We start from the raw sequence: 18,208 nt of genomic DNA on the forward strand, positions 1-18,208 counted from the left end.
CCGGCAACGCTCTTGTGATTCCTCTGGTGTTGCAGGAGAGTGTGGGCGGCGGTGATCACTTAACACCAGGTGACCCGTACGCTCGTTTGTCCTCCTATTCCATAAAAAAAAAAAATAAATAAATTCATAAAACAAAACCTTATGTTTGGTAAGCAATATTATATTTGGGTTAAAAAAAAGTGATCCACCGTTGGCTTTTTTGTCTCAAGAAAGTCTACTAAAATGAAATATTGGTAGCATCTATTTAGTAAGTTAGAAGCTATAAAATATTTGGACTGAAATTAACTTTTATGGCATTCAAATATTTTTGTGCCATGCGATAAAAAGCAAAATAATCTTCACTTCTACAACACTTTATGAACCACAATTCGGTGAGCATTTATCCGTTTTGGCAGGTAATTCGAATTTATTAGAAGCGTAGATGTATTTTATATGTCTTATATACGAGAAAGACAGACGAGACCATTTCCGTACAAGCTATCGGCCTGTAACGGCCTGGTGTGTGTTGTGTAGCGATACAAATCTCACTTTTGTAAAAAGACTCCCTAGTAGTAATAGATTAAGTAGAAGTGGTTTCGTGTCTTCATCTTCAGAATTACACATTCCACACGTAAGTACGACTTCAAATATTTAGGTGTTAAATGCAATATTTTAGAATTATCCTTAAATTCTTACAAATTAAAATAACCATTATATACCTGTGTCAAGATATTTTTTAGAACAATAATAAATATTTTTTGTAGGCAGTACTGATGCGCAGATGGTATCTGTAAAATTTCAAGCATTGCAATTCACAGATTGTAATATAACGTCTTATCCACATGCAAATACCAAACGATGGCGAACGAAGGCCATACAAAGGTCTCCCTTTTTTTTCTTTTGATTTCGCTAACTGTTCATACTCTTTCTGTCTAGTTGCCTAGTTTCCCTTCTGCATCATACGTTATTATGTGGATCAGACCTCAACCCAGTTTTGACAATCTTTTGTTCTTCAGTCCAGTATATGATTGGAAATAACTGAATAATCGGCGCTCAAGTCACAGCCGATCGACTTGATTTCGTGGCTTTGCTTAGAATGTTGACTTTCTCTGCATCTTCTACAGTATATATCATGGCGAGTGTCCAGAGGAGAGTCGTAAGGTTAATATCAGATTTCACCAACGGACATCACTTCAAAACGCGAAATTTCAACGGCATCAAATTGATGTCTGGCATTCCGCACCGCCACATTGTGGATTCATCTGCAGGCTGCTTTTACCCCGAATCGATACCATGAGTCTAGAGCGTACTCCCATCTCACAGGCCGAAAACACATTTCTTGACCTCTGGTATTGCTGGGTGGCTGGTTTTATTACTTTCCATCAGGTAAACTATTTGCCTACTTTCACTTCATCTTATATAAAAACTATACTCATGTTCAGTTAGTTGTGCCCACAGTAACAAGCTTGTTCCATAATATACATTGCTAGTGTGCATACAAACAAACTATATTTGTATAGATCGGAATAAGGGCACTAAACTCTAGATTTTATTCTATACGCGAAGAAAATATATATAACTAATCTGGCTCTTGTTCACTAGTTCACACACAAATTTATAGTGTTGATTACAACGTATTGTTGTTTCTCTAATGCTACACTTTTAATAATACCTATATAATATAAACTTGTGCGGCGTAATTAATGTAATAAATATAGTTTGGAACCCGGAAGCAGAAGTCATCAGTGTTATGCATACAGTTTCAACTATGATATACTTGGGTATTGGAACTATAGATAATATTAATTTATTGATACTGTTAGTCCTTAGTAACAAAAACTAGGTTAAAAATAGCACAGACGTTCGAATTTGTTTATATTTTTAATCGAATTGTATTGTATTAAATTGATTTAAGAGTATAAATTTGATAAAACTTGATTATTTTTCCAATCTATTAAAAATGTATAATTAACTACATGAATACTTTATTACTTTTTACTTTATTTATTTCTTATAATTATTTCGCTTTTATGCGGTAGCTGTAACAGAGACATATGTATATTATGTGTATTTTTCTCAGGCTATACTGAAGAATAGACGAAGTCTTTGCTAGCTTTAGTTTTTTTAATGAATATTTAAGGAAAAGAATAAATATATTTGGCAATTATTTAATCCATAGACAATAAATACTCAAGCATCCCCAAATTTTGAAATGTCAAATTAAAATAAATTGTCGTTTGAAGTAAACAGTATGAGTATTAGCCAGTAGGACTTTTATTAAAATATGCTTCAAATCATAAGACCAATAAGTGTTTTTATGGTGTTTATTTCAAAGGAATAATCATGTGGCCCTTGCTGCTAAACATGACCCGCGACGAATGTCGCCGGACGCTTCGGAGACTCGGTATATATTTAGTTCACTAAAGGCACTCATTTTCCCTCCTGCGGATATCTTAAGCTCAATTTATGCTTTATAATGAGCTTGATTGTGGCTATTTCTTGTACTTTATCTAGTCAATTATAGCATGTTCACTGTTTACAGAATTAGAAGCCTACTCGAATATGATGAGTGTGTTTAGAGCACAAGGGGCATTAGAAGAAAATAGAACAAAATTACTTGAAGAGCTACGCGCCGTTTTACATATAAGCCACGACCGACACAGCGCTGAAGCGCGTCGCGTGTCCAATGATGAGTTACTAGCTACAATTGCAGAACAGTAAGTTTAAATTGTGGTAGTTTACAGAAGTTTTAAAATTTATAGCAAGTATCACTAAGTCAAAGATGGCTGTTATGCTTCATATATTAAGAATAAATGTTAATGATTCCTCATAGAGGGTAACCTATTCAATGAGTATAATTCCTGTATATCCTATAAGACTTAAGTAATAGTGAAATGATAATTATTATTATTATAAACATATAATAGTAACAACTAGTAGCACATCTTAGGTATCACAGCCACCTAGATATTTTCAATAACACTTCTTTAATTTAAATAAAATATTCAGATTCTTTTTTTTTGGTAAACATATTTTTCAAATTTAATTGTCATTATAATACGACAGATAACCCTGCTAGATTTTATTAAAGAAAGTAATTGAATCTATTTTAAAGAAATTCTAAAAATAATTTATTCATCATTCTAAACATCTAAATTTTTTATAATTTTTATTGATCAAAGAAAATAGTTTTATTAATTCTATATCTTGAGCCCTACAATATTATTTGTAACTATAATTGCTAGAGGTTTCTATTATACCATTATTTAAGACAATAAATGTGATCAATTGCCATTTGTTCTTATTTGATCTCAATGCTTGTAGATTTTAAAATTTCTGCGTCGTGGCAATCTGTTATTTCAAACAATAAGCCAATTGTTGGGAGATAATGGCTCTCAAGTATGGACACACATGACCCAATAAATTATTTGATATTATCAAACACAAATATGACTATAACTAATCTGAATTAATTATCACACAGATATCCAATTTCGATTTTTTACCAAAAAAGGCTAATTAAACTAGAAAAAGATTTCCTGGAAATGCATAGAAAGGTGATTGATTTTTCGTTACAAACTCATAAACAACCTTACAGACTGACCATATCTTCTCTAAAATATTGGCATTACTGTACCAGCATATAATTGTCTAATAGGTACTTATTTCCCTATATTTATTAAATTTTATAGAATTAACTACAGCTTAAACTTTCCCATTCAACTCATGTGTGGAAATTATAATATGATATTTAACCTATCCATTCTGGAAGACTCAGATTCCGGGGTATGCCTTAGATACCAAATCTGTTTTTTTTTTGGTGCTCACACAGGGTTCTGTCAATGCATATTATTTTATGTGTAGAAATAGAATTTTTTTAATAAGCATGATTTGAATGTAATAGAAAGCTATTCAAACGAGCTATAAGACCATGCAAAATAAACCATCTTATGAACAAAATAAGGGTCAGAGTCTGTCATAATACTGATATTTTTTCAAATTTTAATTTTTATAAACAAACAAGTGTCCTTATCATTAAAAAGATTAAATATAGATCAATACATATTTAATTAGTAGCAAATTTTTTTTTTTTATTTTTCTAAATTGTTTTTAGCATTACTTTTTTAGTTGTATATCTTTAATTTAGATAACATAATGTAAATAGTAACGTATAATTGCTTATCATATTTATAAATTCCTAAATAAATTTTATAAGAAGTAATTATTATTTATAATCTTTATATAATATATTAATATAGCTTGTGTGTAATTTAGATCTTTTTTAAAGAAACTTGATGGGCATTGTAAGTTCATGCATTCTGAAAATTGCTGTATGCTAAATGGACAAACATTGTTACCAATGTCAAATAAATCCAACTGGCACTTCATAGATCAATCAAATCAATATCATTTTATTCAATCACTTTATTATTCTTACACTTATGAATGTCAAAAGTTATATATTTTACCATTTACCATGTGCTAAATGGAGAAAGTTAGCTTTAATAAAGTTAGTTCTTTTAAATCAACATTTACAGCTTCATCATCTATAAATTATTTTAATTACTTACACAAATAAGTTTAAATAAATGTATATTAATAAAGAAACTATTACAGTGGATGCATCAATCCACAGTAAATAATTGAAAGTATTATGCAAGTAGGAATACTTTAATTGTAACAACATGAAGCAGATTCCAAGGACAGTATCAGCCATGAAAGACTTGTGGACCAGCCCCTCTTCCCTCTCAACCACATTTTAGGGAACGAAAGTGCCTCACAAAGGTGCCACAATCAATGATACCTAGCATGACATAGCTTGCTATAAGAATTTATCAGAGTAATCTTATAAACAAGCATTCCCTTTGAATTTTTAATTTAATTACATTTTAAAATCCAACATTATTTATTTTAGCTTAGCTGGCCCCAACACAGGCTTGAGATGGATCAGCGAAGGGCGCAGAAAAATCCCACTATTACCACGTGGTATACCACAAACAATGTACACTGAGGTTGCAGACAAAGTGTCAGAAACAACAGTGCTAGAAAATAAGGAAATTCAAAATAGGATTGAAATTGAAAAACTAGAAGCGGCAAGGACAGATCAGGAATGTTTACAAGAAACAGATGGTCAAACTGAGTGCCCTATGGACATAGAGAGTGGTGAAGATGCATATTCACCTATTGCATTGGAAGACCATACCGCTAAAGTAAGTGAATTTGCCTGTAGTAGTCTACTACAGGCAAATTCAGATATATCAAATACTACTAGTAGATCGCAAACTCACACACTACACCACATCACTTCTAAAATCATAAGTAAATATGTAAGCATTTATATTCATAGATAATGGTTCTTATATTAATTTAAGAAAGGAGTAGTTTACTCCTCTCAAATATTTCATAACTCATTTAAACTCTGATGTAAAGCTTCCTTATAAACCTGTGTTGTAACTTAGTTGTATTTGTATGTTCACTTGTATACCGCTACTCAGTCATGCTTTGTGTGAAAAGTGCTGCTAATTTGTATTTTTATGTATCTGTTTTGTCTATAAATATATATTATATATTTTCATATTTTTCATCTGCAATAGCTAACCGGTGAAATAGTTATTAGAGTCTCAAAAATTCCTTTCAGATTTGGGATACTGAAATAATATGTCGAAAAAGGAAAATACAGGATGAATCATATGACGATACAGCTGTAAAAAACAAAAGAAACATCCCTGTGAATGCAAATCAGAGGCATTTAAATTTATCACAAGTGTACTCAAAGTTCTCTCAGCCTGCAGTCAGTAAGTTATTATTTATAAGTATATAATATGGTGAGACAGCAGTCAGTAAAAATATGAATACAAATGGTCCTTATATATATATATATATATATATATACTACCAGTAGGAGGCTCTTTTGCACAGGATGCCGCCTTGATTATGGGTACCACAACAGCACTTTCTTCTGCCATGAAGCAGCAATATGTTAGCATTTCGGTCTGAAGGGCTCCGTAGCTAGTGAAATTACTGAATAAATGAGACTTAACATCTTATGTCTCAAGGTGACGAGCGCAATTCTAGTACCACTCATAATTTTTGGGTTTTTCAATAATCCTGAGCGGCACTGCATGGTTATGGGGAGGGCATATCAATTACCGTCAGCTCATCAATGAAATTACCTTATTAATTTTGACGTTTCTCGTTTTTATCGGCATAAACGGCCGTATCTTTTTTTACGTTAACTTAGAAGTTTGATTTTGTCACAGCTTCAAGAGACTGTAGACTTGAGTATATTGTTTTAAGTTCAACTCGATATCTCCACACGATTCCCAGATAAAGGGTCTTGAGAGACAGATGGGCGGACGTAAAATAAATAAAGTAATCTTATAAGGGTAACTCAACATCTTCTTACTCTTAGTAATATTTAATTAAAATGCCCTAGATTGACTGCTTGTTCCGACAACAACATATTTTCAGTTTATATTTGGAAAAATAATTACTCTACTAACCACTATCTTATTTGGGCTTATTTATTATCATAATAATAAAAACACAGTGAATTTCCTTTTTGTTGTAATATAAAACTTCCTGCATAATGTTGCCACTGACTGATGAATATTGTATTATATATAATTAGCTGTTATTTTGCAAAATGCCATGTTTATACTGATTACATATTCCTATTAAGAGTCTAAAAATAATATTTTAATGATTAGAAAATATTTATAACTCCTGTGATACAAATTACATAATATTATGCTTTTCCTGCTTACATTCATTCTACCTCTTTGCCCAGTTTTATACATAATTCTTGGATGGTTATTGATAATCATTAAATTTACCAAACTAAAGTACATACTAAAAATGTTATAGTACCATATGATTATTATGTCTCAACTGATTATATTGTAATAACCATTTTACAGGTAAATCATCAAGTCAATCGAAACACTCTTACAACACAGTTAGCAAAGTGTCAACAAGTAAATCGAACCAAACACGCGCACCTCGTACACGCAAGCCTAGACAAAACAAACAACAAAAGCAGCCTAAGTCAACGACTAAACAAAACAAGAAATCTAAAAATGTGGCAATATCTCCCAATAATCAGTATAACCCAGTTTCTTTGCACTTAGATATTTCGGCGAACCCTAACACTTTCCAAGCAAGCTACGCCCAATCTGTACTAGCTAATAAAAATAGAAAAGATTTCACAGATGACAACACTAAAACAATACCGTCGGGAATTTCCAATGATTCACATACTATGCGACTGATCACACAACCGGAAACTATTCCACATGAGCCCGTAGACTCAGAGAATACACATCCAAATAATCCAATCATATTAGAACCCAAAACAATATCTGTATCCAAGCCAAATGTTTCCAAGCCCTGTCAGCTGGTGTTGCAAAAGCGAGATGCTGAAAAAAGGATACAAGTGTCGGATTACAAAATCGTACAAAAATCTAATGAGAATGTTAAGCTGCACTTAACAAGTCGACCTCCGGTTTTCGTTGCTCCGACTTCTACGCCAAGAACTATGAATACACCTGGGAAACTCGTCACTACGAAGGTTATAGGATCAATACCGAAACCCCGAACTACACCTGCCCCTGTTATATCTGAAAAGATGGTGGTTGTATCCAAGCCGCTAGCAGATCACAGAATAACTCATCCTAAAATAAATATCACTTCATCTTCCACTAGCACTCCCATTAAAACCTCATTAAGCGCAAGTTTTCCTTCAAAGACAACAGAATCTTTGACGCCGAAAGGAATACCGGCGACGGATTTGAGAGTGTCGGCAAAAACATTCGTTTTAAATCCTAAGTCTGCACAAAAGATGGTAGTCCTGCCGGTAAAGACGAGTAAGGAAGGTCAGCCAATGTTTCACTTCAAAGGTATACCTACTCCAATGAAGCTTGTCTCTGTTAGCTCGCAACCAAATACTTCGATGTCAAAATCAAACCCACTTTATCCTAAGCCAGCGGTTGTAAATACTTTCCCTACGAACGCTAAAATATTAGGAGTTGAGCCAATAAAAACAGCAAATCTAGCCGATATTGTTCCAGTCAAAGGACTCACCCCAGCTACCCAAAAAATTACAAATCCAATGGTACGGCCGGTCAATCCAAAAGGTAATGTCATAGTTGTGCAAAAGAGTGCGACTATCGGTAAAGCCTTGACGTTCACTAAAAATGGCAATGACATGTCAAAGATAATTATGGGCAAAAATGTGAATAAATTATTGCAAGCTAAAAAATCGGAGCCCGGCGATCCCTCAAAGCCCGGCAACGTGATTGTACTAGAGCTAAATAATGAGCAGTCGGGACGGACGACTACACTGTCGGAGATATTAGACAGTCGGGGCACAAGTACGGCCCGCGAAATGGAACACAGCAGTGGAGCCATCACAGCAGACACCCCCGTACTATTTGATAATCAGATCGTCGAAGCTAATTGCAATCAAAACAGCCTAGATTCTACAACGAGTATAAGTGACATTGTTCCTATGCAAGATGCTATTGAGAAAAACAATAAATCAAACTTTAGCCATAGAGAAGATTTAAAAAATTCTTCGAGTGTTACTGAATGGGAGATGGAATTAGAAACAGTTTCTAGAAAAGAAAAAGATGAAGACGATAAATTGAACTCGCTTCATCTGGATCTGGGAATGTCGAGTGAAAGCGATAGTGAATACATAGTAGGGGGGAAAGGGAAGAGTGAACATTCGTCCCAGGATAGTTTACAGCAAGAGACACAAAGAGGTAAGTTTTGTTCTTAGCTATATCCCCCTTGTCATGCTGATTTTCGTTTAATTCTGATGCCATTTTTAGGGATGAGCAGGGAAATGTACAGCGGCTCGAGTGGAATATCTCTGGCGACGAGAACCATGCTCAGTCAGCTGCAAGACGAAGAATCGAGTAACGATTCTTCGTTCGCGCTCAAAGCGAAAAAGTCGGACGCGAAAGATATTAAAATCGATAAGTCTGACTTGGAGGCTCTGTCTAAAGCGAAAGCGAAGTTGACGCAAAAGGTGGCAGAAGCCCAGTCGCGACAGAAGCGAATTGACGTGTACAGTACAGCCATCACCAGCTCCGAAATAAACTTAGATTCGTTTTCGTATTTAGATGAGGGTTTGATGACCGGAGATGACGTATTCGCACATGACAATAAGCGGGAGAACCGTACGGACGTTCTAGACGAACACTTGAGTTACCTCGGCGAGGACTCGGCGAACTCAACAGACTCACAGACAGTAAGTGAAAGTTTGACAAGTAATGAGCAATAGTCGTGTATTGGTTTGTGAAAAGGACATGTGATGTGAACTAATTGACTGCCTTTTAGCATAATGTCAATTGCCTTGTTTTCTGTGAAAATATTATATAGATATTTGTTTTTGTAAGATAGGTCTGTGTGTGAGTGTCGAGAGGCTATATATTGTCGATTTGTGAAGAATTTTTTATTAATATTTCAAAAGCTTGATATTTTTATAAACTTGTATGTATGTACATTGCGTATTTTTATTGGTTTTTGTATGATTAGTTTAATTTTAGTGTATAAAAATTTGGTACAAAAGTATTTTATTCGGCAAACTATATAGGTGTGATGATCGTTACTGCTAATTATTGATACAAGAAAACTGTAATTTTTGTGCTACAGTTTTAACTGTGTCAGATGTCTTTCGTGTACTTAAAGGGATGGCATATTCAATGAAAAAATAATCAGAATTTGTACTACAATATACCCACCCTTTCAACAATATAATATTATTTCTCACGAAGGCCAAACCGCAGTTTTTATCTGTATGATTTTGTAAGTAGTAACTAACGGTAGCGGTTTTATCCCGCAACTGATTTTAAAATATTAGGGCGGGTCCAAATATAACGCATGAAACCGAATGAATGCTATAGAACGAAAGAGAATGTATAGCGAGGAGAGGAGAGATATGAAAGAAGGGTGGCACTTTTTTGTTATCGTTTGCGTCTTTGTTAGGGGAAAAAGCCCTTCAAAATAGTTTGCGGATAAAAACTCCGCCAAATTTCTGTATACAGAACTTATTGGCACGATAACGCGTTAATTGCAAGCTGATTTTCTCATTTAAGATATTTTTTATGTAAGAGACATCATTCTTAAATGTAAGGGTCTTAACTCTCCTCACTATACAGTCTCTTTCGCCCTCGTTAGGCTGTGGACCCGGGATAAGGTTAGTGAGTGAGTGGTTCCAATACTTGCGAAATTTACATAGATGACATTCTTTTCTCATTGTATTACAGCAAGTTTCTGTCAACAACAATATTTACTGAAACGAAATCTATCTTCACTGTTAAATTCATGGATAATTTCGAGGTTTTTAATTATAGTGTTGGATACACGTCGCGATTAACCATCAGCGGCTATAGCGGTTAACCGCTTGCTGAGAAAGAAAAGCCACAGTGCGGCCGAAACTGTGGTTACCGAAATATCATGTCATATGCATTAAATGTAAAATGCGAATATATATACATATCTCTTTGGAATGTATAAAAATGATTGTTATATCATATTATTAATAAAATACTTAGAAAGTTTATAATGCTCAAGCTATATGGTATTCCTATTATTTATTGTATATGTAAATTATAAGATAATTAATTTTCAGTCCCTGTAATTATGTCAACATTTCTGTCCTTGTACGAGAGTAAGAGATTTTAAATTAAAGTTATTGGGGTTGAGCAGGTTATCGAATGTAAAGTAGATCCTGTAGATGGAGCCACAACCTGAGAGTTGTATCAGACATAGCAAAATTTCGGTCGATGCGTCTCTCGGACGGTTGTCTCGGTACCTAAGAGGCGCGGGTTCGAGACCCGCATCGACCAGGAATTTTGGTACAAATTAAATTTGTAGATTTTAAATTAATAATTGAACGATATTTTTTATACAGAACTGATAAAATAATTCACTTGTTAAAACTAACTTTTGACTTAGCGTCTTAAGAAATATATTATGCTGATAATAAGATATATTAATTATACTGTAAGATGATACTATCAGCAATTTTATTTTTGGTCGATATCAGTGTAGCAGGTCTACATTATAATGTACCATGGGAAAGCCCCCACATAGTTTACAATGAAAATCCAGTTGAGTATCATAATATTAAATTGATAAGCGAACTGAAAGTGTTCAGCAAGTGTTATTTTATGTCAATAGTTCATTCAAATTAGAAAAAAAACATTTTTTTAAATTCAAATTAGCATTTTTTATTCACTTATTGAACGTCCAAAACGACCAACCGATCCATGCCTTCTTAGAAAATTCTTTTCAATTTCGTACATTGTACATCGCCCAACAATAGACTCACTCGAATTAACCGAGTAGTAGGCATAATAAGTTTAAAAAACCGCAAAGTACACCGGAAATGTGTTACATCAATATAATAAAAATATAGTTTTTTTAAACTTTAATTTTTTTTCTTCTTTTAACGAATGTTAGTATTATTATTAACAAGCCTGGTGCTCCTGGTAAGTCTATAAGGGCAACATTGTTTAGTGATCGGTCCTTTATACGTTCAAATTAACGTAGACTGGATGTTTTGAAATGGTTAAAAATCACTTTAAAGGTGTCTGTAACATACATAGATACACGTGAAGCAATAAAGGACTTGTCTGCGAACGAACAATCGCGCACGAAAAATCTCCCTTCTCGTCGCCTCGCCCACATACTTTGTGTCTTTCGCTACATAGTTTTCTTTCGCCTAATTCGTTATATGTGGACCGGCCATTAATAATAATAATAAATGAATAATGTGTTCATCGATCTTTATAATTAGAAATAATCATAGTATTTATATATAATTTAACAAATTGGTATGTAGATACTATAAAATAAATAAAACAGAAATAAGAGCATTTCAACTTTTCGATTAACATAAAATAATGAAACGAACCGTGTGTATTTTAATAAGTATTTTTATATTATGGTGCGTACAGATTGGTGAAATATAACATGAAATGTATCATGCAATGAAAGAATTCGCCGTAGACATCGCTGTAATGCGCGTGTACGGCGAATTCATTGCAAGCCGAACGAACATTCGAGCACGTTCGTGACAGAATGGCGGAAACACGTACGCGAGGTTTGTAGTGAATGTGCGGTACGAACGCGCTATGGTCCACGGGTGCAGCGAACATGCAATGAAAGGTAGAATGATACATTTCATGTTACCTTACACCAGTCTGTACTCACCTTTAAATCAGAAAGCATTTAAAATGTTAGGCTTAGACACAAACGGTATTAGATGTTGTTTGGTCATGAACAGGAATGAATACGTTTTAAGTACAAACTCCGATTACAATATTATGGATTCTTGAAATTCCCTGCGCGAACGATATGTAAAGGTTGTTTAATTCATATACTTACAATATACCGGCGTATAGACGAACTGATAGCCCGATAGTGATGTAAGTAAATGTAAAAAGTACGACAATGTCTATACTAAGGAGCTTATATACAAAATACTAAGGAGCTAATGTCAAGCGTGGCTGGCTGTTCAAAATCGGTCACAGCCAAAAAAAAAATTACTTTCCATTTCTAATTTGTTCCATTCGTTGAATATTTTCTCTCCCGTACCCTTTGTTTGTCTATAGCACGGACGAGTAAAAAACGTAGGACTCCGCTTCGTGATATTAGCAAGTGAAGCACCGTTATGCTAGTGTGTGTGCGGTTACGGGGGATACTAGTTAAACAATTATTTCTCCCTGATATCATCATATATGGCCACAAATACTTATATAGTATCGTTATCACAACGCACGACGGCATTTTTAATAAAAATAATTTATTGAGACGCAAACTGATCTGTCAAAGACGATGACAATTCTCATAATGGCCGCCTTCAGCCTGTAGTAGTGTGAGTGTGTGCGTCGGGCTATGTATTTACACGTTAATCGGCTTGTTTTCGTGCTACACTGTTATGTAAGGTGACACGGAGTCCTTATTTTTTTACTAGTCCGTGGTCTATAGTAGTATATTGTAAGTCTATGGTCTATAACTAAATAAGGTATTTTTTGTGTTTTATTGATTAGAGCCCCTCAAAATTAAATAAGTTATCCTTTACAGCTAATCATCTAGATGGCTGTTTAGCGAAAACACTCGATTGTTTTGCATACAGTTGGGCTATTATGTATTTATATTACTGATATATCTACCAAAAAAAAAGAACATACTATAGTAAAAACTTGTATGCACACAAGAAGTTATATTTCTTTGGCCTAACGAAGCAAAAATCATTAAAATGATTTATTCTTCATGCTATTCTACGATTTAGAAAGAACAATTTTGTAAAAATCTTGCAAAGATGGCTTTGACAATTAATTAATGAATACGGCTGTATTGGCATGAACCCTTTGCCTGTCCTAATTAAAAAGTAAATAACGAATGACGCAAACGTCAGAAAATTTTAGGAACCATCTTCAGGATGCGCGCGCATCTTAAATTTCACTCTCATAATTTTTTCAGAACGCGCTTAAAGAAGTATAACTTTAACAGTCGCCTAATAATATTAGGAAATATTATTTTTCGTATGATGATAAGTTTACTGCAGGGCATTTGAAAATTCTAATCGAGTTTGTGTAAATTTATGATTTGAGTGTATTTATATTGTTGAACTATTTAACATCCTATCTTATATGATGCTAATCGCGCGCCCCCACATTTATCAGCCGAATCTGATAGTGAAAATATGTAACACCTTGCACTTTTTAATAGGAAAGTGTTACAAACTAATGTTCACATATTTTTATATAAATACAAAAAACTTTGCTCCTTATAATATCTAAGCTTAGATGATTTATACGTCTAGATACAGCCTCTTGCTACTAGACAACCGATAAAAACAGGCCAGGTTTATTACTTTAGTGTGTGTGACAAGCTACGTCTTACACTCTTGATTTGTAAGTGACTTTTAGTTAGTGTGCGTGCATTGCTCCAAATAGAGGTTAACTTCCAACCTCAATTTTTTTCAACGTTTTTAAAGCTGTCACAGTCTATCTAGACGTATAAATGATCTAAGTATATAGACACAAGTTATGGATGTGATAAATAGGAGTATGTATAACTATATATATACTATTAACGCACAACTATCAATAGATTAAGTGTTATAAGATTTCAGTGTTTGTTTTAACTACATTTATCATCTAGTCTGCAAACTAACAATTCTGCAACTGTTAACATTTTAAACCGCGTTTGTCGCTCACATGAAGGTACTACAAAATCGATAGCAATAAAAAAGCGTGGAGTCGTGCATGATATTATATTTTTAACGGAAATATACATTTTTAAACCGTTGTAAAACAAGTTTCTATCAAGTATTATAATTTATGGGATCGTATTAAATTATAAAAAGTTGTTCCAAATTCGACACTGACCACATTGTGTCGGTAAATCTTTTATGGCACTGTCTCATTTCACATTTTATTTCAATATTTCTTGCCCTATGTACTTCCTGCCAACCATCAAAATTGACGAACTGTCCATTTAACCTGCAAATAAAAAAAACAAATATTGACATGAACAACTATTTTTAACTAAAAAAAACACCTCAAGGTCATGTGCAAAATTCCAAGTTGAGCGTGAGAACTTTACGGCCCGGTTTGATGAATCGAATCTGTCAGCAAAGTACTTTAGTCCGACAACTTCGCGCGCGACCGTCCCACGGAGTGACAGATGGTGGTGGGGACATGGTAATAACATGTCATCTTAGTACCCCATCCCCACCACCGTCTGACAACCCGTGGGACGGTTGTCGGACGGTAAATTGCTTTAGCCCAGTACCTTATTTCAATAGAAAATTTATTAAAAAGAGCTGCAAAAGCTTATCGCTTACAAATACGCGGTTTAGTACTGACTGAAATACTTTCTCTAAATGATCTTCGATAGTGTTTATTTCTGAACCGTACTCAGTTCTAGTACCTTCATTGGAGAACAATAATTATTTACCCCCTTATTCAGATTGGTCCGCTAACTTAAAACAGCCGCTAAGGAGTGTTTTTTCTCGTTCTGTCTTAGGTCAATAGAAGAAGACAGAGTGAGAATTAGCAATGCTTTAAGCAGACGATTATGAATAGGGGGCTTAGTGTTTTCTGATCTCAGTTAAATATCAAATCACAACTGCATTAATAGCCTTAGCGGGTTTAACAATGGTGCATAAAAAGGTTTGTTACGTGTTAGTCAAATGTACACCTGTTTCTAGTATTATGTTTTAATTGCCCGTATTAGATAATGCAATACGAGAGTGGATTTAGTTAATAGATATCAATACGGGCGTGTGAACAGGGTTGTAACATAATTATAAAATAATATATTTATTACTAGTGATGCTTCGTTATATAACTCGTAATTACGTAATATATTTTGTGAATAAAACATGTCTTATATTTAAATCGTAATAGTAGGTAATTTTTTTTTTCTTAATAACCACGGATCGGCAAGCAGACGTTCCTAAATGCAATGTTTAATAGATTGTAATACAAAATACAGATGCCGGACGAGTCTTGAGCACGCTTGTCATTGGTCGTTCTGTAGCGCACGCAGAGCCGACAAAGCCCTGATTGGCTCACAGTCGATCCTTGTCATCTATTGGAGTAACACGTGCGATTTAGTTACCGTATACTTTCACGCAATTTGTAATTAATTTTAAACGTAACTCCTCCCACCAATTTCTTTTATTAGTGCTTACAACTTGAGCCGCGAGTATACCTACATTGTCCTTGTGAAGTTATGTCTGTACGGCAATTGATGAAAAATAGCAAAAACTCCAAGGGATTAATGTAATTATGTAAAGTATGAATACAGGTGCTTTAGAACTAGATTGATGCTAGAAAGTTATGAATAAATTACAAGCAGATATAAGAGTCTAAATGGAATACTATATTGCTACCTAATCCTGTTATATTTTATATGGTGGCTTTGGTGAACATACCTAAAGATTTCTTCACAAGGCACTCTATGTATGTAATGATAAATAGTGCCATTAATTTTAATGAAAAATTGTAAATAAAAAAGTTGTATCAATAAATACTAATGAATTAGAATATTTGTATCATAGTAGTGAAGCAAATAGCAAATGAATACATTTTGCAGGTGTATATATAATATATTAAAGCGAAATGTGCTGGATTTTGAACGGAGATGCAGGTGAATGCTTAAGATTGTTACCAAGATGCAATCAAATTGTGCGTATTTCAAATTTGTTTAAGCTGAAACACCTAAGGTGTTGCCATTATTGTTATGTGTGTAAATTTTTCTATATGGCAATCTTAACGATTTACCTGCATCAGTTTTGAAAAAAAAAAATAGAATAATTATCATTTCATGTAAGTCCGCTGTATATACGATGCATATATTTATATGTAAGTTTCGTTTTAGAATCATAACAGGAAATGTTACAATGTCCGTGTTCATTGGCATCAAGTTAATTTTATCTACTTAAGTTTATATTAAAATAAACAATTTCAATATATGTTTTTTATTATATATGCACGATCCTTCAAACACTTCGTTCAGTAATGAGTGCCGTTGTCTTATCTGTGATACGAGGTATACTACACGGCCACATTATCTCTGGACTTGGAAACATGGAGCCCCCTCCCGTTCGTCCTGTTGCGTCAGTACGGATTGCAGTTTCATTACCGTTAGGTACATGTTGTGATATTTTCGATTTGCTGTCACTGTTTTGGTTGTTTTGTTTTGACTGTTGTTGTTAATAGTTCTGTAGTTAATATTTTTCTGTGCCGCTAAGTACTGCCAGAAAAGTTCACTGGTTTTTCTTAATTATAATCACAACACAACACCTTGACATCAATCTAGAATACTGAATATAAATCGTTGTTAATCTATATATATATATTTTATTATTATTTCCACGTATATAGTCACTCATCACGATATCTCTGGGACCATCATAGACTTGAAATTTTGTAGGAATATTCTTTTCACCGAGTAGAGGTCAGCTAAGAACGGATTTTACGAAATTCCACCCCTAATTATTTATGTTTCCAATATTTGTTTTGTATGGACATATTTTCTATGAGAGAATTTATTGACGTACGGTTTGACAGTTCTGCCGTGAAACAATTTCATTATAAGATCTGGAAGCATATTTTACGAAATAATAATTGCGAAATATTATTGACAAATTCATAAAAAATCAGTATTTTATTTATTATGTACAGAACGTCTGTCGGGTCAGCTAGTTAATTAATAATAATATTCTAGTGGTGCTTGTTTTGCACACTGTAACTGCTGGCTACCTCATATCAAGCCGCCATTATTTACCATTCTCACTGACGCAGAGTTCTGTACGCCTCCCCATACCATAACTGACCCTCCACCACAATACGCCTTCCTCTACGTTTTACTCCTATCATCTAAACTCATCAACGACTCATCTAAATAGAATTTACTCCAACTCGAGATCGCCGATGGCATGTGGCATGAAGAGGGCCTCGTGCAGGCAAGTGTGAGTTTATACTTGCGAAGAGCTAGACAGGACAATACTAATCCTGTTTCTAAGCATGCTGTTGACGATAAAACGATCATGTCTGGTCAGAGTATAGTTTACGTTACTGTCGTAATAACGTAATCTGTCCGGTCTTCTGATACCCCTTGACAACTCGGTGTATCACAGATTTGGATACTCGTAATGTTTGGGCCATATGCTTATAAGTGTGCCCAATTTTAATTAAAGTAACAGCCTAGCAACTTGGTCTGGAATTCTCAGTTTATTTGCGGTAATGATTAGCACTAAATACGATAAACAGGGCAAAACTTAATAAAATTGCAATAAATAAAATACGTACTACTTACATGAATAGCAAATGCGATTCGTAAGAAGAAATATTATTTTGTACAAAAATTTATATCTACCCACTATATCGTTGAAACATTGTCTGCCCATGCAATGATTATTCTAATGTAATACTTAATACGTGTGTTTTTTTTATAAGTTAGATATTTGGAAGAGGTCTTCAGTTGCTGTGTATGTTTTTTATAGAAGCCATTTACTAACAACGGATTTACACGAATATGTTACAAGAGGATATCTGTGACATTGTTGATTTATTTTATTCTAATGATGACTTTCAATTACTTGATGATGTTGAATATCTAGAGATGTTTTAAAAGTTGGAACTGGGTATACTCTGAGATTTTCTTTTGCATTAATTTTTATCGTATGAGAGTGTGGTGT

The 18,208-nt window shown here is 34.0% G+C and overlaps 1 protein-coding gene across 2 annotated transcripts; it reads left to right on the forward strand.

Annotated features, from left to right (window-relative positions):
• The first annotated feature begins 2,220 nt into the window (after nucleotides 1-2,220).
• On the forward strand, nucleotides 2,221-13,197 carry LOC126969206 (BRCA2-interacting transcriptional repressor EMSY). Of its 2 annotated transcripts, XM_050814529.1 has the most exons (6): nucleotides 2,221-2,383; nucleotides 2,522-2,696; nucleotides 4,895-5,189; nucleotides 5,618-5,774; nucleotides 6,900-8,744; nucleotides 8,814-13,197. In XM_050814529.1, exons 1-6 carry the CDS (start codon nucleotides 2,323-2,325, stop codon nucleotides 9,266-9,268), a joined length of 2,988 nt encoding a protein of 995 aa, XP_050670486.1. In that variant the 5' UTR covers nucleotides 2,221-2,322; the 3' UTR covers nucleotides 9,269-13,197. The 2 variants fall into 2 exon arrangements, with proteins under 2 accessions (XP_050670486.1, XP_050670487.1); XM_050814530.1 differs by lacking the exon at nucleotides 8,814-13,197 and having other exon boundaries at nucleotides 5,618-5,770; nucleotides 6,900-7,261.
• The last annotated feature ends 5,011 nt before the right edge of the window (nucleotides 13,198-18,208 follow it).

Source organism: Leptidea sinapis, chromosome 17 (genome assembly GCF_905404315.1).
Source record: "Leptidea sinapis chromosome 17, ilLepSina1.1, whole genome shotgun sequence".
Classification (NCBI taxonomy): Eukaryota; Metazoa; Arthropoda; class Insecta; order Lepidoptera; family Pieridae; genus Leptidea; species Leptidea sinapis.

Coding starts and splice junctions, on each gene's coding strand:
- LOC126969206 (XM_050814529.1), top strand. CDS start 2,323: ATGTGGCCCTTGCTGCTAAACATGACCCGCGACGAATGTCGCCGGACG. Junction 2,697..4,894: donor CTAGCTACAATTGCAGAACA/GTAAGTTTAAAT, acceptor TATTTATTTTAG/CTTAGCTGGCCCCAACACAG. Junction 8,745..8,813: donor ACAGCAAGAGACACAAAGAG/GTAAGTTTTGTT, acceptor TGCCATTTTTAG/GGATGAGCAGGGAAATGTAC.